The 23,947-nt window shown below is 31.8% G+C and overlaps 1 protein-coding gene across 2 annotated transcripts in view; it reads right to left on the bottom strand.

The window, feature by feature from the left end:
• The window catches only part of LOC143194995 (neutral ceramidase), a 43,947-nt gene that overhangs the window by 1,271 nt on the left and 18,729 nt on the right, over positions 1-23,947 (bottom strand). Inside the window, exons 4-12 of one of the 2 annotated variants that reach the window (XM_076401825.1) lie at positions 21,636-21,760; positions 19,225-19,426; positions 17,712-17,921; positions 17,528-17,650; positions 15,871-16,065; positions 15,578-15,811; positions 9,503-9,598; positions 9,278-9,448; positions 1,833-1,948 (exon numbers count right to left, since the gene is read on the bottom strand). In XM_076401825.1, the coding sequence (XP_076257940.1) occupies positions 1,833-1,948; positions 9,278-9,448; positions 9,503-9,598; positions 15,578-15,811; positions 15,871-16,065; positions 17,528-17,650; positions 17,712-17,921; positions 19,225-19,426; positions 21,636-21,760 (1,472 nt within the window). The remainder of the gene's footprint in view (positions 1-1,832; positions 1,949-9,277; positions 9,449-9,502; positions 9,599-15,577; positions 15,812-15,870; positions 16,066-17,527; positions 17,651-17,711; positions 17,922-19,224; positions 19,427-21,635; positions 21,761-23,947) is intronic. The other variant, XM_076401826.1, reaches the window with a different exon arrangement.

Here is a 23,947-nt window from a genome sequence, read left to right as displayed (position 1 = left end):
ATTTGTATTTATTGTGGTTTACGATTATATTCTCGAGATTTAATTACTGTTTTGAAGGTGAATTATTTGTGTTTTAATTTAACTGTTTTTGAATTATTTCAGATACAACGGCAAATAGTATGAAAAAACCAAAGCTGGACAGTACAAGACGATTTGGATGGAAGAGATAGAGAGCATTTCACATTGATGTCATTACAAATTATAAACTAAAAAATAAACGTGCTAACAAGCACATTTGAGATATATCTTGGAAATAATGAAGGAGTAACACCTTGAAACCGCAGTAATATGATAACTGCTGTTTAAATAATAGCATAGATAAGTGGTTCTTTCCTAAATTTACTGTATTTAATGGGTTTTACTTTATATCTTAGGTGAAAATATGGCAATCTTTTTAGAAATAAGTTAAAAAACCAATTGTTGAGTATAGTGAGGTTAATGGGTCGCTACATGTCGTTAATGTCGTGGCTATATGGGTACATGTTAATGTTTTTGATATATTTTAAAATGATTACTTTGTTTAATGATTAAATAAATAAAATTTGTGGTAATATTACAGACATTATTGTACGTTTACATTTTTCCTATTACTAATTCTAGTATTTGCTCAACTTTCATATATATTCCGAACAATAATATATTGAAAAAATGATGTTCCAACAACCCTTGGCACACTTAATGTTTATGATGTTAATAATTATTTTATGTAAGATTAATATTGAGCATCGCTTCCCTCGGCAGTTGTGAAATAGTTTTTCCTTATTAGTTGACAAATGTTGTGCTACGGAGGGTATCAATAAATTTAATTGAATGAAATATAAGAAAAACACAATTTATATTTTTAAGATATCATTTAAGGTTCTTGCACGTAAAATATAAATACTTTACTTTTTCATATTTTTTATAACGTTTTTATATAATTATATGTATTGTTATTAATCACTAATATATAGTAAACACATATTAATTATTCAAAAGTATCTTTGTTGTAATAATTGAATTACAAGGAATAAACAGGATTATTTTCTCGAAAGCAAAACTTGTCATAGTGCCGCCAATTTTTCCCACCCTCGCTCAAATTTGTTTGCCCGACTCGAAGCTTGCAGTTCAGAGTGTACGGGTACCAAAGACGAATTGCAGTAGTCATCGAACGAATTGCCCTTGCTCAGTTGTAGGCTAGAGAAATTTCAAATGGCTAACATCATTGGGATCATTCTATATAGGGTGTATTATGGAAATTTGGATAAAAGCAGTGCTAATCCGAAGATCGCCAAAGGCACACTGATGGAGGAAGACGCTCAGGCGATACTCACAAATAGTTGTACTACAATTATACGCACGTCCCATTCGTCTTTTCTGTATAAGAGGGGTGTGACATCAGGCGACTTATATGACCCTGATTTTTCAAATTAAGAAAAAAAGGGTACGTTGTTTTCAAGCTGGGAAATGTCCAAATATAAAGGTTTCGTTTATTATATAATAGAATTAAGCTGGAAGTATCCCTTGTGATGTCAGCCCAATAAATCGCCAATTATTTTCTTCTCTCCACAAAAACATGTAGATATAAGGATCTTGTTTACATTGGAATAGGATTAAGCTAGTAAAAGTTTTATTTTTAAATACTTCACATATTTTAAGTATATTTTTCAGAATATTACTATATGAATATGAAATTCATGTTATTTTTGTGTTTTAATAAATATTGAATGCGTTTAAGATAACGTACCAGCATATTAGTTGAAAAGCAGATACATTTTCCGAACAAAAATGGATTGATGTTAATGATACCGATGATCTTGTCTATATCAAAATATGTCAATTTTCTTTGCTACCTTGTTTCAAAATTCGCATCAGTAGCAATAATGTTCCATGTACCATCAACACCCTGTAACTCAACGGTAAGGAAAGTAGCATCTTGCATAGGATTGTTACGAGGATTGCCAGATACCTAAAAAAACAACTTCTTATGTATTATAAATTGTAATTATAAATTATATTCGTTGATATATTTTTATATTTTTTGCATTCTTTGTAAAATTTAAATTTACTGCCTTTATGCCGTAAAGTATTGAAAACCCAATAAAAATTTAACTGTTTATTTTTAATAAGTAAAAATGGAGCATCAATAATTTTTTTTATTAATATCCTAGAACGTCAAACATCTGCCCGTGGGCAATAAGTATTATTATACGAGTTCACTTATCTAATATAACTAGCCTGACCTGTAGAAGATCACTTCAGTATGTGATCTACTGTACAACTCGTAATCTAAATCTTATTCTAGGTACTATTCTAACTTATTTTAAATTCTATCCTAACTTATTCTAAGAACTATTCTAGCTTATTCTGGAGATTATTAAATCTCATTTATGTATCTATTAATCAATTCGTATGGTAGTTTGCGTTTGAGCCTACGCACTTCACTGTCATCGCGCACATTTAACTATTTGGCGAGTGTATGGGATGCACTAATAGTCTTTCAGAGTACTTCGCATTAACACTCCGAATCACATTCGTTATGTGTAATATGGGGATATCGCGCTGAATCACTTTGTTGAACACGTAATATGGGGCATCGATGATAACTCACAACACTTTATTCTACAACCTCTGGAGGATTTCTATGTTAGATTTGCTAGTAGTACCTCATATCCTAGGTCCAAATGGGCCTAAGTATTGACTTATACAACAAAATCTTGTTGTCTAATGATAATTTAAATTTACGCCCTATCAGCCAGTACATTTGGTTTAGTTTACCCCAAGTTGTTTGCATTTTGTCATTATGTATTCTTTCCATGTCAAACGTCGATCGAAATGCATTCCCAGATATTTAACGTTGTCTGCTTGCGGAATTTCACAACACATTCTTCAACAAAGGGTGAATGTCACATGGGTAGATTTTGTCTCATTTGCTTTGATACGCCACGTTATCAACCACAATTCGACTTTGTTAAGATGAAGTTGGAGGTTTCTTGTGGCTGATATTGGATCCTCGTGTGATGAAAAAACTGTTGTATCGTCAGCACATGTTGCAACAGTAGTGTTTCTTGAGGTCGGTAGGTCAGCTGTATAAAATAGATATAAGAATGGGCCAAGAACACTGCCCTGCGAAACACCCGAATGGATTGGGTGCAGTTCAGTGTATTCATCACCCTGTTTGACAATAAAATGTCTGTCTGTGAAGTAAAATTTCAGCAGTTGAAAGTGCGTATGTGTAGTTTAATATCGCCTAGTTCACTTCGTTATATATAGATACTTATTAGAAGTATTTACTAAATGAATATATTAAATGCGCTATATTAAATAAATTTAAAAAATTAAATTACATATACATTATATATATATATATATATATATATATATATATATATATATATAGTGGCGTCAGTTCGAGAATCACTGATATTACCAAACTGAAACAAGGACTCTGATCAAAAATCCATTCATGAGCTGTTAATGAGTTTCTCCAATATTATTATACATCATTCATTCTTTGAGTCGGATAAAGAACAAAATCAAACACAATATCCACATCCACCCGAAATATAATGTTAAGGTAATATAATACAAAGTATAGAGGATATAGTGATATTTCCAGTAATAACGCTAATATATTTACGTGACGTTAATTAAATAAATAAATAAACATACACAGTAAACATATAGAGTAACTTAACAGTCTCCATACAAAATGAACAATTTCTTCTTTCGCATTTAGAAAAATAGATTCATGTCTATATTACCAGAATTCAAAAATACCACATGTCCTTCGAGAGATAGCACTAGTTTATGCACACATTTAACTTTATTACCGAAAAACCATAAAAACTAACCGACTGGAGAACAAGCAAATAACATTACACCCTTATCGCCAAAGCACCGACTGCACTTTTCATACCCAATACGAACTATCATTATGAGTTTTTTTAGCATAGGTTTTATTATTTAGCTTGAGGCGATGCGACGAAATAGGATTTTTTTATCAATTTTCGCCAAGAGAACATTTTTCTCGAAAGAAATATGAGTACAATTTTAATGGCAACAAAATCCGGTCAAAGATAAATTATGTATGAAGGGGACGGAGTGATGCATAAGAAAATAAATTTTATAAAGACGTAGCAAAGAGAAACACAGAAAGATGCGAAGAGGTGTTAGATTATGCTAACATTATGTTTGTACAATTTATCTCGCTGGTATTAGAATACATGTATAAAACCATGTAAACATCAATAACGAATGCTAATTTAAAAAAGTAAGTAAATGTTTGGCGTAGAAACAAATAATCAGTATTTTTATTTATCTATACTAAATTGTTTACATACATGTGGAGAACTATCTATTGGTCAAATATAGATCTGAAGGTGTCACAAGGATATCAGCAATATTTCATAATTAAATTAAATTTTATTTGAAAATTTTGTTACTATCAAAACTAATACTTTACCAAACAATGTCAAAAGTTATTTTTATTTTATCAAACTACTACCAAAATCGAATGCCGTTTTATTATTTAAAATAATATCACGAAGATACAATAAGGGCATCAAAGAAACTCGAAACACGCCTTGTTAAAATATAACTGTATCTGAAGATATCGCGTATGAAAGCAAAAGAAACCAATCTACCAATTTAACATTCACTCCGCATAGAAGAAGATGCCCAAACAAATAAACTTTAGCCAAATCTTAGTATGCATCTGAACCGGCGCATAACCTGGAAATAGCACGTACTTGTCACACGAATACAACTTGGATTTAAACAATATCAAAAGTATTGGCTTATCGGACACAAATCGTAGTTCTCATTAGATAACAAGGTATTGCTATAAGAATCATTACTTAAGCCTATTTGGTCATATGAAATCCAAGTATGTAGTACGGTTAGCAAGTCTAATATAACCATCATACAACCATTCCTAAATAACATAACAAGAGGTTGCGTGTCATTCTCGATGCTCCGTAATATGTCTCTATTAAAGTTATATACGCGACAACTCTCTAGAACCCATATTGAGTGTATTTCAAAATATTAGTTTTAATTACTTTAAAAGAGTGTTAGTGCACCCCAATACGCATGCTAATCAGCTAAATATGCGTCGTGATAATAAAGTGCGTAGACTAAAACATTTAACACTATCCGATCTGGTTACAAGACATATATATTATTTGCATATTTGTAATAATATTTAGAACACAATGAACTAATTAAGATGATATTTTATATATGAGATCATTTAGTGAAGTGATTTTTCTACATGTCATGTATATATTGTAATTATAAGAAAAGCGTATTGCCCACAGGGCAGATTGTTGAACCACTAAGAGTAATAATTGAAAAAGATTACTACGGCATATTTTAATGCCAAAGGTAGTGTAGTTAAGGAATTTTATAATAGATATTATAACTAATACTAGCCATGAATTACTCCTGAACTTCATCATGATAAAACAATAATCTTAGCTTATTTCTGTAATAGTCTTGATCAAATGAATGCAAAAATGTGTAAAAACGTCCTAAGCAGAAGAAATAATGTATTTCCCATCAAGGAAACGCAGTTAAAACTATTACTAAAGTGTGAATACGTAGAAGATTTGCAGATCTTTCAGAAAACCACTACAGATAGATATGAATTGGAGGATTATTAAATAAGTACTCGTATAGTGATTTTTAAGAAATGAAAAAAATATATATAAGAAAGAAGTTTAAAGCATTTGTTTGAGAAAATTGTGATTTTAAATGTAGGCTTGAACGTGTAATTTTTACAACTTTAATAATGTGTTTATGTTTAAACAACAAAACTAATAGAAACACAGAGCTCATTTCCGTATTGGAGCTTACCAAACCATCGAACATGAGGTTCTATAAATAAAACACTATGTCCTGGATCATTTGGTTCCAACACAGTAATACAACATGCCATATAAATCTTTATAGACAGTATAAGGCTAATTTTTATACAAATATTTTAAAATAGGTGCCAATTATCTATAAAATTTATAGTGATCTATAAACAATTAGTACACATAAGATGTACTGCTACAAAGGATATCAATATAAATGTGTCACCCACTGCATCTATATAATAAATGATTTCGTTAACGAAAACAATAGAACCCTCCATGTTAAAAAATCGATAATTTAGAAATACTGAGACTGCAAATTATTTAATTGATTGATTATATTTTTAGGAGCTTGTCTTTTATATCTGTTGGAAAAATGCTATGTATCAATGTAAAAAACTGTTAAATAACTTAATAAAATTTTTAAATTTTAGGGTTTTGACATTTCTGTACATAAAATTACAGCTAATAATGTTAATATTCTTATTAATCTACTGCTGAAGCGCGCAAAACAGTTTTAGAAACTTAGTGTGATATTTGTCCATCATATTACAATAGAGTCTATCCGTTACAACGATTCAAAAGTGGCGATTTAACAATCCAAAGTGAAGTAAAACCAATTTCCTACCTACGTTGTACAGTTACCCAACTAAAATACAAAACTAAAACATCTACAACTAAATATATATTAAAAACAAAAGATGAGACTACTGATATTAAATATTCAGCATCTGATAACCAATAAAAACATATTAACAAAACCAAAACAAATCTAATATGTAAAACAACGAACAATTGTTTTCATTAACTCCTAATAACATTCACAAGCCGAAATTTTGAAAAGTTTCGGGGAATTTCATATGTTTTAAATAGGATTCAGATATCTAATATATAGCATATTGTCTGTGAAATTGATAAATGTTCCAGACCGGTTTGACGAACTCATCTTGTTGTGTGTGTTTATTTTATACCTTTGATAGCGATAAACGCATTATTAGATAGTAAGCTCAAATATAATAGCTTTCTAAAAAGCGAACTAACTTTTGTAAATAACTTTTTGAATAATCTATCATACCATCATTATAATGACACTATAATAAACATATAAAGTCCTAATGTTTCCAAAATCCCAATCTCATCGTATAAGGGCGACTAGACGTATAGTTAAAATCCAAGTACTAGGTTGCACAATAAGTTAGCGGAGCACTATTTATTATTTTGTTAAAAATTTGATAAAATAGCATTATGCCTGAAAGTTAGTTTAAAGGATTATTATAATTTCAAGCTTTATTGTGCAAAATCGGTACAATGTATTTTTAACCGACTTCAAAAAAAGAGTATATTTTTTTCGACTGCACATTTTTTTTATGCGCATTTACCGATTTCTCCGTCAATTGTGGACCGATTTTCATTTTCTTTTTATTCGAAAGAGTGCACTTCCGAGATGGTCCCATTGGATCCAAATCAGAATCGATAATATTTTCACATATTTTTGTATCTATAATAATCAGATATTTCAGAGTTGATGTAACGGAAGAAACAACTCCTCAACGGTTAGAAGTTAGGATATTTCCTTAAATATTACGGGGGCGTACAGACAACTAATTATAAACTTTGAAGTTATTTAGGTAAGCTGATGATAAATGCAGGGACCGGCCACTATACCCTTCAAATGTTTTTAAGGAGTTTTTAGTGAGGGTTTTTTTACCAAATTCGTTCAGTGCAAAAGCGGTTCAGTTTACTCTTAAGCACTAACCGTATCATATGGGAAGCCGTAGAAATACTATAGGCAACTGCCTCTATAGTGTAATGGTTGGAACGTTCAGCTCACAAGCGGAGATCGCGGGTTCGATTACCGGCGGGGTCAACGACACTTTATTATTCTGGTTTGGTTAAAGCATATTTCAAATCACATCTAATAGTTCTATATTTCCAATCATTGTTTCTTCTCAATTGATCACTTTGAAGTCGGTGCCGAGCCCAAAAAAATACAAAAATAAAAATATAATTACAAACAAAACAAATCTAATTTGTTGCTTGTACCGACTTCAAAGTGATTAGTTGGAAGTAGTCAAAATAATATTGTAAATAAATAAATAGGTTTAGGTAGGTATTAAGCTAAATTGTGAATATATAGTAGAATATAAAATACGTGTAGTAGATTGGTTGAATAAGGTTTTCCGTTTATTTTTATTTGATATTACAACAGTTATTATGTACATATTTTATTTTAAAGGTTTTTTTTGCGTCAAAAATCTAAGTTTGATTATTTTTTTTACTTTTTAGTGAGTTCCTTATTTATTTTTTGAAGTCGATTAAATTTTTGTTAAAAATAATTTTGTTTAAAGTATTGTCCATAAATAACCGCTACTCTAGTGTCTATATTCCTCCATATTCCCATCTGAGGCAATTAAGGAATTCCACCTCAAAAACGATGTATCTTTTGGGGCTATCCAGATATCGACCCATTTTTTGGTATCTTCTTACGAAGTTAAGTTCTGCTCAGACAGGTTGTGACTCACATGTCGAAACAAGTATTAATCAGAAGGAGCAAAGTTTGGAGAATATGCGGATGGGAAGCACTTCCCCTTTTAAGGTTTCCAAGTATATTTTCACTGGTTTTACAAGATGTGGTAAAAAGTTGTCATGTTGCAGAATAACATTTTGTATATCTCTTCATCATCATCGCATTTCACCGAGTAATGGCTTCAAATTCTCGTCTCGTTAATTTTTCATGACTGCCTAGTACGCCTCGTGTATTCGGTATCAAAATCAACTCATTCAAAACATTAAAACCAGTATTCTCATATTGAAATCGATGGAGCATGTTTGCCATAAGCTTGACAAAGGACTCCGTAATATTCAACCGCCTTTTTCTTCAAAATGAAGTAAAATGTAAGTTTTCCCACAAATGCGATTAACTCGACACAAATTCAAAGATTTCAGTAGTGAAAAGTAGTGACATTTTTTTCACAATTCGACGAAGTCCCATACTGAAAACTGAAGCCTGTAGGTGAAGCTTCAACATGAAGTTACTTACAAATGTATGTACACGAATACACACCACCTATTGTAAATTCGTTAAAATTAATTTATGGGCCAGATAATATTTCAGTTGTATTTTATTCACTAAGAGTGCAACAGAAATATATTCGAGTGTACTTTTTTCCTGAATTTCTGTGCATGATCCTGAATTTTATTTAAGATGTTTAATTAGTAGTCTAAATAAAACAAAGAAATCAGCCAGAGGGAGACCTAATGAAGTGTTAGTATTAAGTTTCCAACGACAATGGAAAATGAATTTTGTCCATAGGTTACCTCAAATTATTCTGTAAAGGGTCGCAGAAAGAAATATTTAAATTTTTATATCCGATAATATACCGCCTATTTTCCACGAACTTGTATTTAATTAGGTATTAAATCAGACATATACTTACAAATGTTACTGATACAGTTTCGCCAATTGTGACAGAAGCTGGAGGCTGTATAATTACATCTCCAAAATTCCAAAACCAGCCAGAGGTGTCGAACAAGACAGGAGTAATTAACGACAGAAGTTTGCTTTTGTCGAGATCCTCTGGAACAGGCCCATCTTCGACAGTTTTGTTCTAAAAATCGACTTATTACAGATTATTTTAATAATAATCATATTTAAGATTTACCTGAATGAGCGCTTCTGCTAACCCTTTGTATATGTTTAGGTAGATTTGATGTGTATGGGGTCCAAATATTGTAGCAGCCCCTTCAAACCTTTGAAGCTAAATAAAGATTATATATATTAAAATTAATAAACAATGACAGATTCATAAAATGATTCAATAATTATAAAATGAGCAGTTAGTGGCATGGATATTAATAATGAGGCATACTCATTACTAATATCTTCCAACTAAATTGGTAACAAGGCAATAATTATAAGATAAATCGTCTTGACATTTTCACACTGTGTATTATCACATTCACACTACATATTTCACACTGCATATCATATCAATACGCCTTTTCACCCTGTACTGGTTCTTAACGATTTTCCGTCAATGTTATAATATGTAATTTTGCTACCGTCTTACTTTCCTAATATATCTTCCACGAACTCCTAAATATTCCAGTTTTATTAGAAACCGAATTCAACAACTGCCTCGAGGGAAATACAAAAAATATATGTAAATTCATTGTACCCAAGGAAGATTACTTTACGTGAAAGAAAATAAATTTCAACTCCCTCAGTCACGCCTTGAGAACGGCAAGTTTTCTAATATTCTGGAATGATCTGTAGAAGTCGAAATGAATTACATAGACATGTTCGGTTTAATGATCATCAAGGTATATTCACTTATAATGCGGCAATCGATCACAGTTCTCAGAAAATCGTTACCATTGGGCTAATGAACGTTATGGGTCCACGTTGTAAGGCATAGGAGATTAGATTTGTGACCAAGTGCCAAGTGCAATAGGCGCTATTAGTACCTATACCAGAATCACTACATTCACTGGTTTCCAAAAATTGATTTTTTATTAGTCCTATGTTAAAACTAGCCTCCTAGTACAAGCAGTAGTTTATTGCAAAGGCCAGTTGTTATTATAATTACAGCATAAAAACATCATCACAACATCCTCTGACTTTTTATGTGCCACAGTGCATTCCACAATTTGCTTTGCTGCAACTATGTGGCTATAGCAGGATTCGTGAAAGGTTGCAAGTTCCAGTTTCATTAATTGTATATTCAGTGGCAACTTGAGTGCTGAATGAGCTGTTCGACCGCCCTCCTAAAATGTAGCTGTAATAACTGATAAAGCAGATCCATTTTACAATCAAACCGTTGCCAGAATCATTAATACTAAATAACAGTTATACCAGGAGAATACACGAAAGAATATTCCACCATTTTTATTTATTTAAAAGCTCAATTAACATGCCTAAACTTTTAAAAATATAAAAGCTCATTTAACTCTCAATGCCTCGGATTTGTATTGCGTTTCGCCTCTCAACTCCCGATTATAGGCGTTGGGCATAAGCCATTGAAATTTCTACTTATATTAATTATTTATTGGTAAATATCAAACCCATGTCCAATTAAAATGTATGCTTCATTGTAAAATTCTTCGCTCAAATGATAAAAAACCATCAGCACTATTTGTTCCCGCAACAGAAATCAAAACTAACAAAGTTAGGCACTAAAAAGTATTACAATAAACACTGTGTTCCTGAAATATATATTTTTTAATTATCAATGAATCGGACAAGACAACATCTATCGGGCTAACTAGTACTGAAATATAAACTTCTGTTCGATCTAACGGAGTCGTGCGCCGAGCAAAATATGATTTAATATAAAATAACGACATATGGACCTAAATATACCAATAATTTTTTAATATTTTAAAAAGTACCAACATTTCTAAAAAACATTTAAAATTAAGTTACTATTTTAAAGGTCTATTTAATTATCATTAATAATTAAAATGTTCTTTTTATATTGTTTTTTTTTAAATATCGAAAAACATCGATTAACGACAATATGGATATATCGATTTTTTTGGGCTATTTCGAACTATAAAGCATTTAAATGTTTAATATTATTGTATAAAACATAGCTCAGTATTATATTAGGTCTAAAGTAATTCCGGAAATATATAAAGTATAGCTTTTACAAAGGTGAAGTTTACACAAGGATATAACAAAAAACACACCTATCAAATTGTTTAAATATCACCAGAAACTTGCTATATGAAAAATCATTAAAGGTACAAGCAATATTGTGTATTACAGATATATTATAAAAGTATATTCATTTTATATGAGAAAGCGCCGTTGAAAAGCCAAAACTATCGATTAGTCGACGGTTACCACAATGAAAAGAATTTAGCTCTGAATTTAACATATATCCATTATCATCGAAAGTAGTGTTGGGACATATCGACTGTTTACTAATTGACTACTTTTTACTATCGACTGTTTCAGTCGCTATTTTTGGTTCGAATGATTTTACTACTTCTTACCAGTAACTGTTTCAGTCGACTGTTTTCAGTCACTTTTCGGTCAAACTGATTTTGTTACTATTTACTATCGACTGTTTCAGTTGTACTTTTAGTTAATATTTTTGGTTCAACCTGTTTCCTTCGATGGATTTTTGATGTTCTGGCTCTGTCGTCCTAGCCGCGACCTTGACAAAAATGTACCCAATTTATGCTTACATAAATTTACATGTAATATATGTTAAAACTACATATATTACATGTAAATCTATGATTTTTTTTTGGTAGTTTGCTTGTATATATTGGTAGTATGCAATATATTGTACATTAATATTATAGCATTTTGGTACGAGATTAAAATTGAGAATGATAAATACTAAAATATTGTGATTGTTTTTATGACAATAATAAGTAATATTTCAATTACTCCCTCGATCTTTATTAAAAAAATATTTCCATTCATAATGAATAAAGCATTTATACAATTTCATTCAGATCATTTTTAATTTTGTTATTGTACATCTTTAGTTTTTAAGTTCTATTTTATTGTCTATATTTATTATAGTATATTATTTCAAAATAGCAATTAACACATTAAAATACAATAAAATATTTGTGAGGTATTATTTCATCCTATAGAAAAATTCCACTCTTTTTATAGATATACAGAACATTCAAATACCAAAGTAATTCTACTAGGTTTAAAAGTATATAATAAATTGCATGTTATGTATAATTATTATAACAGTATTCAGTAATTATTTTTTCCTTCTCTTTTTTAAAGTTAGTTTATGAATGAATTTATATGTCTCCTTATACTACCGTTGGAAAATATAACCACATACAAAATTAACTACCCAAGCAATTATCTACGTTCTTTCCTCTCCCGCAATTTATACAAAAAAGGATTCGTTCATATTCGTCTGATATCACGAATTGCAAAAATCAGTCGAACCGTGCATTTGACTGAAAATATTAATTACTGTTTTCAGTCGATAGTTCCCAACGCTAATTAAAAGGTATTTTATTAGCATTTGGAAGTCATTTTAAATTATACAACCTTAGCGTTGAAGAAATCGATAAGCAAAACTAAAATTAAAAAAATTAACGAAAACAATCACTAACGACCAAATAAATTAAATTAAAAATATTGAATATTATTTCTTAATTAATACGGCGAAGTTTCTCGTTCAAATAGTAATGAAGTGCTATCCAACTTGGCTACCGGCTTAGTTGGGATGATTGTTTTATTAAATTTCATACTCTTACCTATGGATAATCACATTTACAGACGAACTCAAAACATGAATTTAACACTATGACCCGGGGGTTTAGAATCCAAGACTATAGAATCAGCAAGAGGGCTGTCCTATCACCGCAGCTACTCATACCGGCGTAACTTGAAGTATTTCTATTATAAGTATTTTCTTCGAAAAAATTTTTTATGGAATATGTTTACATTTATAAATTTAAGCATATTTCATTTTACTTCGTATCCCAATTTATTACGTCGTTCGATTCAATGGTTAAGAGGACGTTTGACAAATGGCTTCATATGTTTTCACCGTCAGCAGGAAGGTGATAATTTATAATAAAAATTTTATCGAGCATAACCGATATAATCATTTATTTGACAATATAGAGGATGTACAACAGCAAATAAATGTTATATAGCTTGACTGATATTGCCCTCTTTCTTCAAAATTAAAAGGCTCTTTCTCTTTTGTATTCATTCAATTAACCGGAAAAAAATTAATTATCAAAAAAAGAAGAGGGATTGACATTAGATTAGAAATTGTTTCGTATTAATTGAAGTATTCTTTAATATAGTTAAGTGGAGTTCAGTCAAAATTATTACAGCTGAAGCCGAAAGGACACCAAATGTGGATTGAAGGTGCTCAAAAACCCTTAGCGAGCTATTCCATGTAGGACTCTTTCAAGCTTTGAAAACCACCCCTTGTTCGTGGATTTCCGACAGAAGCATTACAGTTCAGGGTGTAAGGCCACCAAAGCCTGACTGTAATCGCTGTGAACTAACACAGCCTACTGGAATTAGGACCAAAGCTTGCAGTTCCGGGAGAACAGCTATAATAGGTGGATTGTAATACAAAGGGAAAGGTAATACAAAAGAGAAACAGTTAGTCTAGACCATACTTGGTTCACACTTTTAACATCCACTAACGATAATCATTAAGATTATTAGTAACATTTCATGATTTAAATGCATTTTGCTGTTAAACTTAGCTGTTCTATCTATAACAATATTATTTTGAGATAATTTTGAGTGATTTTAAATTCTATTTAATTATTCATTATCAAAGTTCATTATCAAATTTAATTTAAAATTTGTCCCTGAAGTACTCGAATGCTGGTGGGGAACAAATATAACATAACCAATCGACTATTTCGCCTCCAAATTTATTACATCGTTCGATTCAGTGGTTAAAAAACTGAGATTCTTAGGCGTAGACTATTGGAATCTGGAGACACCAAAACTTAGGAAAACATTCGATATAGTGATACCATGGACATTTGGCGATACTCAAAAAAAATTTACAACTGCAAGCTATTCAGACAGCATAACGACTACGTACATCCCTGTGACCGTTTCTTTAGAAGGGAGGGTTTATATCATGCAACTGCTACGGCTCTAGCAATCACAGCCATGGCCAAGATATCTAAATAAATTCGAAGCGCGCCAAAAAGTTCAGACGTTGGAATGCGGAAATGATGATTCGGAAACATCAAGTGAAGTCGTCAATGTTTTGGAACTTTCTGAATTTCTTTAATTTCTATTAAAATTTTTGGTAATCCCATTCCACATTTGGAAACAATTTTCCATTTGGAATCCATTTTATATTCCTTCTATACTATATTATTATTATTATAACTGAGTTCTTTATGTTTATTTTCTACGATTTTCATGTGTATTGGTTTATAATTTAGTCTATAGTTATATATAATTTATATATATTTATATTATATAATTTATATCTAAAAGTAAAAAGTTTTTTTGATTTACTACACTTTAATTTAAATCTCATCACTAATCTGATACATTATTTACTATATTATACAATACGAACGATAATACAATTAAACATAATTTTTTTAATTAAGCTCTTTTATTGGTAAAATGTAGATCTTGTTTGTAACGGAAAGCTAAAAATATACTATAAGGATGTTATTCGTAAACATACTTCAAATAGTGTTACAAGTGTTTTGTATCAAATTATTTTCATGTTTGATATTATATGAAGTACATCCTTGAAATATTATCGTGAAGTAAAAAAAAACACTCCAATATATTTCTTCAACCTAGCGTACGTCTTATTAAAATTGTTCGTTCGATAAGTATTATTTTCAAGGACACAACTAAATTTGTTAATAGGGCTGTTGTGTCATTTTGAATTGTCAATTAATCTAGTGATATTTTGAAGCAATTAAAGTGCCAGTAATATTTTAATAAAAAAATTATTTTCGGAAGTAATGTAAAGAAAATAATTTGTGACATATTCCCCAATGATGGAATAGAGGCAATACGGCTCTGTGAGTCGCTTCATCGCTATGAATAACAGTTGCAAAAAGTTTTAACATCAACGTTTTAATTGGGACATGAAAAGAATTTAGTCCCGGATTATCTCTAAAGGAATAAAACACCTAACTCAAGTTACTGTTAATCTTTTAAGTCAGCTGAACATAAAAATAGGTCACAAGGATTTAAAAAATTTTGTTTAATGCTTTTGAGCTGCAGAACTTACTTGATATTCCTCATACGTAGTAATATAGCTCGTATACGTGTTACTTAACCCAGCTATCACCACCTCAGTATCATTATCACCACCATTTGAAATTATAGCATCTTTAACTACGTTCCTCAATCGTCTACCAGCCATGGTAGTGAATTCGCCCGGAACCCCAATCAATCCAAAACTACCAAGCATCAGAATTTGTGTTGAAACAATATCTGGTTGCCAGGAATACGGGACTTTGATCTGTAAAGCGTTATAGAACCAATTTCTTTCCTGAGAAATAATGATGATTTGAGTATTACCCTTCCCGTTGCCAGGAGAATAGGTTTAGGAAAATGACAATCGATGTCCTCGGGTGTAGGTGGAAAAATTAGGTCTCGAACGAGGTCCCAGAACGGATTTTCGGTATCAGCGCCCTGCTTGAAATCGAATTCGCCAGGTCCGTCTGTTGTTCCTGCCGCAAAACCGTAGCCCATAGCTGGGAGACAGCCTTTAACCTAAAAAAATAGAATTCTAACGCCAAATGCCTAAATAATCATTTAATTATGGAAGAGCAACAAAATATTAAGGGATTTCATGTTTTATGATCATTTCTTCAGTTTAATAATATTTTTATTGGAAAAAATGATGGAATATTTTACTTGTTATTATTATTCTTTTTATATTTCACAATTGCCCAATGGGCAATAATGAGTATTTGATGATATTTGTGTTATACAATGATCTGTAAAAGACCGCATGAATAAGTGATCTCCTTTACAAACTTATAAACTAGTATTATACTTAACTTAATTATTATTCTACGATATTCTAAAACCTATTCTATTAATCAATTCGGATGGCAGTAAACGTTATAACTTTTAACGTTAGATCTTCACTAATATAGCGCACCTTTAATTGTTTGGCTAGTGCATTCGTGTACAGGATACTCTTTCAGAATACCTTTGGCTGGCAGTTCGGATCACAATCATTGTAAAATATAGGGCGTCAATAATATCATATATCAGTATATTGAATTTGCTCGTATATTAATACAAAGATAATTTGGATTTACACCCTATAAGCCAATACATCTGGTTCAGTTTTTACGCTCAAGTTGTTTACGCTTTAACGATATTAACGATATATTTCTTCCAAGTCAAGCGTCGATCTAGATGCATTTCCAGATATTTAACATTATCGTCTTGTGAGAGTTCATGATTATCGAGAGTTACCGGAGGACAAATCCTTCTACGCAGGGTGACCGTCACGTGACTAGATTTTATCTCGTTCGCCTTTATGTTTTCAACCACAACTGGATTTTGATAAGATGTAGTTGGAGGTTCCTTGTTGCTAATAATGGGTGAGTTGTATACTAATCAAAATATTTTCCATAATTTTCCACAACTTTTTAGCATATTTCAGGCAACATAGTGATCATCTAAATATTTTGACACTTCTTCAGCATTTCGAATTCATGTGTCAACCATTTCAAGCCAAGCCAACTGTATCCTTCTGAAACCATTGAAATCAGAAGGCACGATGTTTGACAAATATGTCGGCACAACTTCCCCGTGTATCCTTCACAAATTTTATATGTGGACTAGCGTTGTCATGTAAAAGAATTACTTTGAGTCTGTTACTCAATACTCCTGGTCTTTTTTAAAAATATACTCCGCTTCAACGTCCACGTGGACACAGAACTAACTTTGTAGATTGTAGCCATCAGAAAAGTATTCTGTATTACAGGAAAATGACTATTTCTGAGCTAAGTTTTCATCCACTAGGTCTTGCAATTTATCACCTTCAAAATTTGTTGGTTCTCCAGATAAAAGTGTTTGATGTAGAAGGGGTTCGTAATCAAACAGAAAAAAATGATGAATTTGTATATACTGCTATTTGTATACATAAAAAAATCTAGTTAAAATTTATATCATTTTATTAAGATCAAGATATATGCTTAGAGTAATGTTAACTTACAGTGTGTGTTGTACCATTTTCTAATTGTACATCGGTAGTCTGTTTTGGCATTTCAACCCACTGATGGATAAATCTAACTGGTCCTGTAAGTTCCCTTGCTGTGTTATCATTGATTAATAAATCCTGAGCAGAAAATAAAAATGTTTAAAATTGACAATAGAATATATTTAAAGCCTCTCTCTACCTTGGATTTTGTAAATAACCTAGTGGCAATTATCTCAGCACTTTCGAACATATTTTCTCCTGGTCCCATAGCAATGCAATACTTAGCTTCTCCGTCACATGTACTGGTTTGATAGTCACATGGTTCGCCAGTGTTAACACATATAGGACCAAACATATTTGGCGATACATCTCCAAGATTGCTAGATGCAAAAGCACCAACAAAATCTCCCTATAGATAGTATTGATTTTATATTTGCTATATATTCATTCAAAAAATAAAAGAAAGACAACAATAATAAAAAACTGATAAATATATGATTGAGTATGATAATACCAGATATACTTCAAGGGTGGGTGGTTATCTGGAGAATACGGTGGATGAGGAAGCAATTCGAAGCCCAATTCATGGATTTTTTTCACCGTCGTTTTCACTGACTTGTGACACGGTGAATTGTCTTAGTGAAGCAGCACTTTTTTTCAAATTCGATTTTCGGCGATTTCGTCCCACAAACGGTTCAATAATGCTATGTAATAGTCGCTGTTGATGGTCTTTCCTTTTTTAAGGTAGTCAGTAAAAATTATTCAATGTGCATCCGAATATACAGACACCATAAACTTGCCAGCCGACTGTTGCGTTTTCCCGCGCTTTGGGGCGTGCGGGGCGTCGTGTGCAGTCCACTCTGCAGAATGACTGTCGATTGGATTTCGGAGTGAAATTATGGAGCCATGTTTCATCCATTGTAACATAGAGACGCAAAAAACTCGGGTTTATTACGCTTGATCATCTTTAAACACTGCTTCGAATCATCAATTCGTCGTTGTTTTTGGTCAAAAGTGAGCTCGCGCGGCACCCACTTTGCACAGAGATTTCTCATATCCAAATATTCGTGAATGATATGATGTAGACGTTCAGTTTATATCTTTAGAGTATCTGATATTTCATTCAGTTTCAATTTACGGTTATTCAAAATCATTTTGTGGATCTTTTTAATGTTTTCGTCTCTAACAACCTCTTTTGGGCGTCCACTGCGTTCACCGTCTTCGGTGCTCATTTCATCACGTCTAAACTTAATATACCAATCCTTAATGGTTGATTTTCCTGGGGCAGTGTCGATATACAATTATTAATTAGGTAGATTAAAGCTCCAGGGAATATCATAGGTGGTTTAGAAAAGATTTTAATGTAATTTTAATAAAACACAACCCTAACCTACTATCTATTGTCACTGCATAATTAACTGTAGTTTAAGTCCTTCGATAATATATGTATTATATGCACTATAATGTTAAAATAAATTGTATTTTTATAAAATTTTTGTTTCACTATTTTATTTATATTAAATTATTGTTATATATTAAAGCTAAAATAAACTAAAATGATGATGATGACATAAACTGAGATTGATGTGAGTTCGTTGATAGTTTGTATATACTATATAAAACTAGGACCTATATATAAATAAGTAATGACTTCAAGGGATCGTTAATTAATAATCAGTAATATGATAATCACTCTAATCATTTAATACTACCTGTCCAACTAGCTTTCCTGGATTATATTCGCTTTCAAGCAGGACAGAGGCATAACCGACATTATCCGATGTAACTAAACAATTTGTATTGTTTAGTGAGACGGCATGAACAGCATACCAATTAATAGCGCCTAGAAGGACCCCGTCTGAAGCTCGGACTATTTTTAATTGTGTCAAGGTCTTGTCCGTATTATACTCGTATCTGAAAAACAAGAAAATATGCCGCAGATGTGAAATTCGAATTGATTTCCTTATTTTTACGTTCATTCTCCATGACCTAAATAAGCTTATGATTATTGTTACAAATGAATTTATATAATAAGCATTTGACAACTGGCATACGATATGTGAGATATAATTATATAGTCCAGTAGGACTGAGTATGGATACTGGTCACAATATTCAGTTGAATAAAATCTAGGCTTTAATAACTCAACAAGGCTAGTTTGAGACAAAATCATCAACAACAGTTGTAGAAATTTATAAAAAAACCAATATAGCCCTAATAAATCCGATACTATCTGGTATACAAGCACTCACAGTCAATATTCATAAGCCTTTGGTTAAATAAGATGATCTGATTGGAAGAGGTTCAATATCTGAACTATCGCCCTGAAGTTACATCCCGTACCGATTACAAAACGTCAACTAGTTTTAAGCAACATGGCATCATTCGGAAAGCCAATGATTTATATATTAATTGCCTTCTTTTGTTGAAATCTTGCCTACGTTATTCATTTGTGCAAGTATTGTAACCGATCTGGACTCTATCTGCACTTCGCATATGCTCAGTTCATCTATATATGCAGCTACACCAAATGCCTGGGAGTATTTGATAACCACCTCTTACGAATTGCTTCACTGCTGTTGTTCTCATCCTTCATCTCTTCCAAATCTATATACTACTAAATCATTCTCAATCGTTTTATGGAAGAAAGATTATTCTTTGCTGCTACTGTGGATCTTATATACTCATCAAGTGTGAAACCACCTTTCACGGTCCTTGAATGTACCGAGAGCTGAGCTCGATTTCACTTAGGACAGGCCAGCCCTATTCTCTCCAGAAAACTTATATGAGCTCCTTAATTCCTAAAAATTCTTAACCTACAAAGTATACTTCAAAGTCCCTTTTTTACCATCTAGGGATTATGTGGACTAGACGTACTGCTTAATGTGAGCTCGGAACAATAATCCACGGCATTAAGATCACCGACTGGCCAGTGACTAACTCAGAAACCATCTCAAAAGATATTCTGTCTTCCCCATCTTGTTACTGCCTTAATTTGGATGGTTATTTCTTACAATTATTTGTTTATTTATTTATGTATTATATTTTACTCCCAGATACCCACATGTTCTAAATCAACATTTTTACACACTTTTTGAATCTTATTTAATGCATGAAAAAGGACCTCGAAGGGTTAATGAATGCTTATTGGTACCAATTTTATATACGTGCAAAGGGCAAGGTTCTTGTAAAATATAATGTTCTCTGTGGATGGGTTGATGTCCTTAGGATTGATGCCGCTATGTTGTTATGCAGTCAAATAGCATTGTATGAAACATTCACATTATAGAAGTCGAAATTGTAGATTTATAAATAAGCCTTGCATGGTTAATTTCGTTGTATGTGTTATACCATGAGAATTTTGGTTACGTGAAGTAACAAAATAGAGACAAAAGAATGGCAACTCCATTCAACCCTTTCAAAGCCATTCTTCTTGAGTTCAATACACTGTCATTATTATTAACCAGTGTAGTGTAAGAAGGCGCATTATAGTATGAAAAACTGAAGAGGAGATAGCAGCCCATAATTCTCACCTCTTCTAGCCAAATAACTTCATGTAAGGGACCCATAACAAAAATAAATTCTACGAACAAGACCCCAAGATCTAATAAATATAAATTAATGACACGATTTCAATGAAAGTAAGGAAATGATTCCTAGAAAGATTAAAAGTAAAAAAACAGGAGATCCTCTCGGTTTTTTATGAAATTATAATGTAATTATACACATATACATATACATATATATATATATATATATATATATATATATATATATATATATATATATATATATATATATATATATATATATCGAATTAAAACAAAATAATCAATAATAACCAGGTGTTTAAATGAATAATATCGAAGAATACCTTGACTATATAATTTATATTTGCATTTTAAAAGTTATTGAAATTTTAAAGGTATTTTCTTTCTTATTTTTTTGTGTATTTTATGACGACTCGCTCTATAATACACACTACGACTCACACTACTTGGTTCATTTAGATTTAACTTTATTAATATCTTTAACCACAACTAACACACGGGATGTTTTATTATCACATATTGTATGATTTTATAAATTATAATTATACTTTCAATCTATAAAACTAACTCACTGTTTACGTTCTTTCTCCGGATTAAGGTCATATGAGGCAGGGCTTCTATTAATATTGGCATCCACTTCTCCTTTGCTAAAATAAACGTGAGACTCCGTCACGTGTTCGTGAGCTTGCTTTATTGCCTAAAAGAAGAAAAAAACAATAACATTCCCATCTGAAAATATATATTTATAGTAACTAAAAAATGAAAAATATTCTCAGTATCTCAATATTTTAAAATTCTACTGTTAAATATCTGTCGTTGCTTATTATATATTGTTTCGTTTCAACTATAATTAGCTGCAATGGAAAAGGTTTTTAATAAAGTGAAATATGACTCTTTACAGGGTAATGTTCCAAGTTCCGTTATTAAAATTCTCCATATTAATAAAACTGCATACTACTATTAAATTTGTAAATTTGTAATTTTGACGTTTTTAGCCATCACTTTTTCCTATTAATAAAATTGGAATAAAAAAGTCACCGGCGTACCATAGTAAAATATTTTTTTTGGCAAAACCAGTTTTTTTTATTCAACATAATTCCCTTCAAGGGTGATACACTGTTTATAGCGACCCTCCAATTTTTCGATACCATGTTTGTAGTACGACTTGTCCTTTGCTTCAAAATGGGCCACAGTTTCGGAGATCACCTCTTCATTCGATGAAAATATCTTCCCAGCGAGCATTATTTTGAGATGTGGGAACAGGGAATAGTCGCTGGCGGCCAAATCTGGAGAATACGGTGTGTGGATGGATTTTTGCCATTGTTTTCACTGACTTGTCACACGGTGCATTGTCGTGGTGAACCAGTACTTTCTTTTTCCTCAAATGCGGCAATTTTTTCGCGATTTATGAAAATTAAATTATGGAATGAAATGAAATTAATGAAAATTATTCCATGCGCATCCCAAAATACAGACACCATGACCTTGCCAGCCTACTTTGGAGCGGGTTCATCGTGTACAGTCCACTCGGATGACTGTCGATTGGACTTCGGAGTGAAATGATGGAGCCATGTTTCATCCATTGTCACATATCGACGCAAAAAATCGGGTTTATTATGCTGATCATCTTTAAACACTGCTCCGAATCATCAACTCGTCATTGTTTGGTCAAAAGTGAACTCGCGCGGCTGCGGCACCCACTATACACAGAGCTTTCTCATACCCAAATATTCGTGAATGATATGATGTAAACGTTCAGTTGATATCCTTAGAGTGTCTGCTATTTCATTCAATTTCAATTTACGGTCATTCAATATCATTTTGTGGATTTTTTAATGTTTTCGTCAGTAACAACCCCTTTTGGGCGTCCACTGCGTTCACCGTCTTCGGTCCATATTTCACCACGTCTAAAGCATACCAATCCTTGATGGTTGACTTTCCTGGGGTAGTGTCCGGAAACCAGCAACCAGTACTGTTTACAAGCACGCGAAAGTCCTTTTTATCAATTTTTTTCACAATAACAAAAGTTTCTTCACTCAAAATGCTATAATTCACAAACTAATGATCCGACATCTGTCAAATTTATACAAGCATCTTTCGAGGTTTAGAGCTAACTAAAAAAAATATAGATTGAATTCTAGTAGCGCCATCTATGTGTCATGTCAGGGACTTTTCTGTTGACTTGTGATCAATGCAAACACAATTTTTGAGTATTAATGAGAAAAGTCAAAGCTTTTTCGGGTTTATCTATAAAAAATTCTAAATGAGACATAACATTAAAGCTCAAAAAACTTTATTTTAATGATCATTTATTTCATTTTATTGAACGAACTATAGAACACAATAATTACCCACTTATTGATTTTATTTTATTTTTAGTTAAGACTAAAATAATACCCAAGAAGGATATTGTCAAAATCAAATTAAAAGAGTGAGTTAAAGTTAAGGTATATGAAGACAGTGTAGGATCGAACCACAAAGACATTTGCATGTTCTTTAAATTGCCTAGGACTTTTTTTCCAACCCCTTCTGCTTTGATATTAATAACGTTACAAGATATTGAGGAATATAGAAGAGGATTTTCAACATACATTATATTTGCTGTTTAATTTGATTAAAATCGAAACTTGGCTGACAGGCTGGAACTCCAAGGAGTTTGAAGTCAATAAATTCTCAAATTCACACAGAGAAAGCAGTTTGCGATTGTTGAATAAAGTATTACCAAACTTTCAACAACGCGGTCTTTGTCACTTGCCAAACAAAAAGGAAGAATTTTCTGTAGCGAATTGTGACTCAAGGTAAAATGTAGATTTATTACGATAATCCTAAATTTAAAAACTCATGGGCCATCCACATCGACACCGAAGCGAAATATTCGCCGGTG

This window comes from Rhynchophorus ferrugineus, unplaced genomic scaffold (assembly GCF_030347505.1).
Source record: "Rhynchophorus ferrugineus isolate W39M unplaced genomic scaffold, kcgeb_rfMv2 rfM4, whole genome shotgun sequence".
NCBI lineage: Eukaryota > Metazoa > Arthropoda > Insecta > Coleoptera > Curculionidae > Rhynchophorus > Rhynchophorus ferrugineus.
This window is presented reverse-complemented; position numbering and strand designations above follow the sequence as displayed.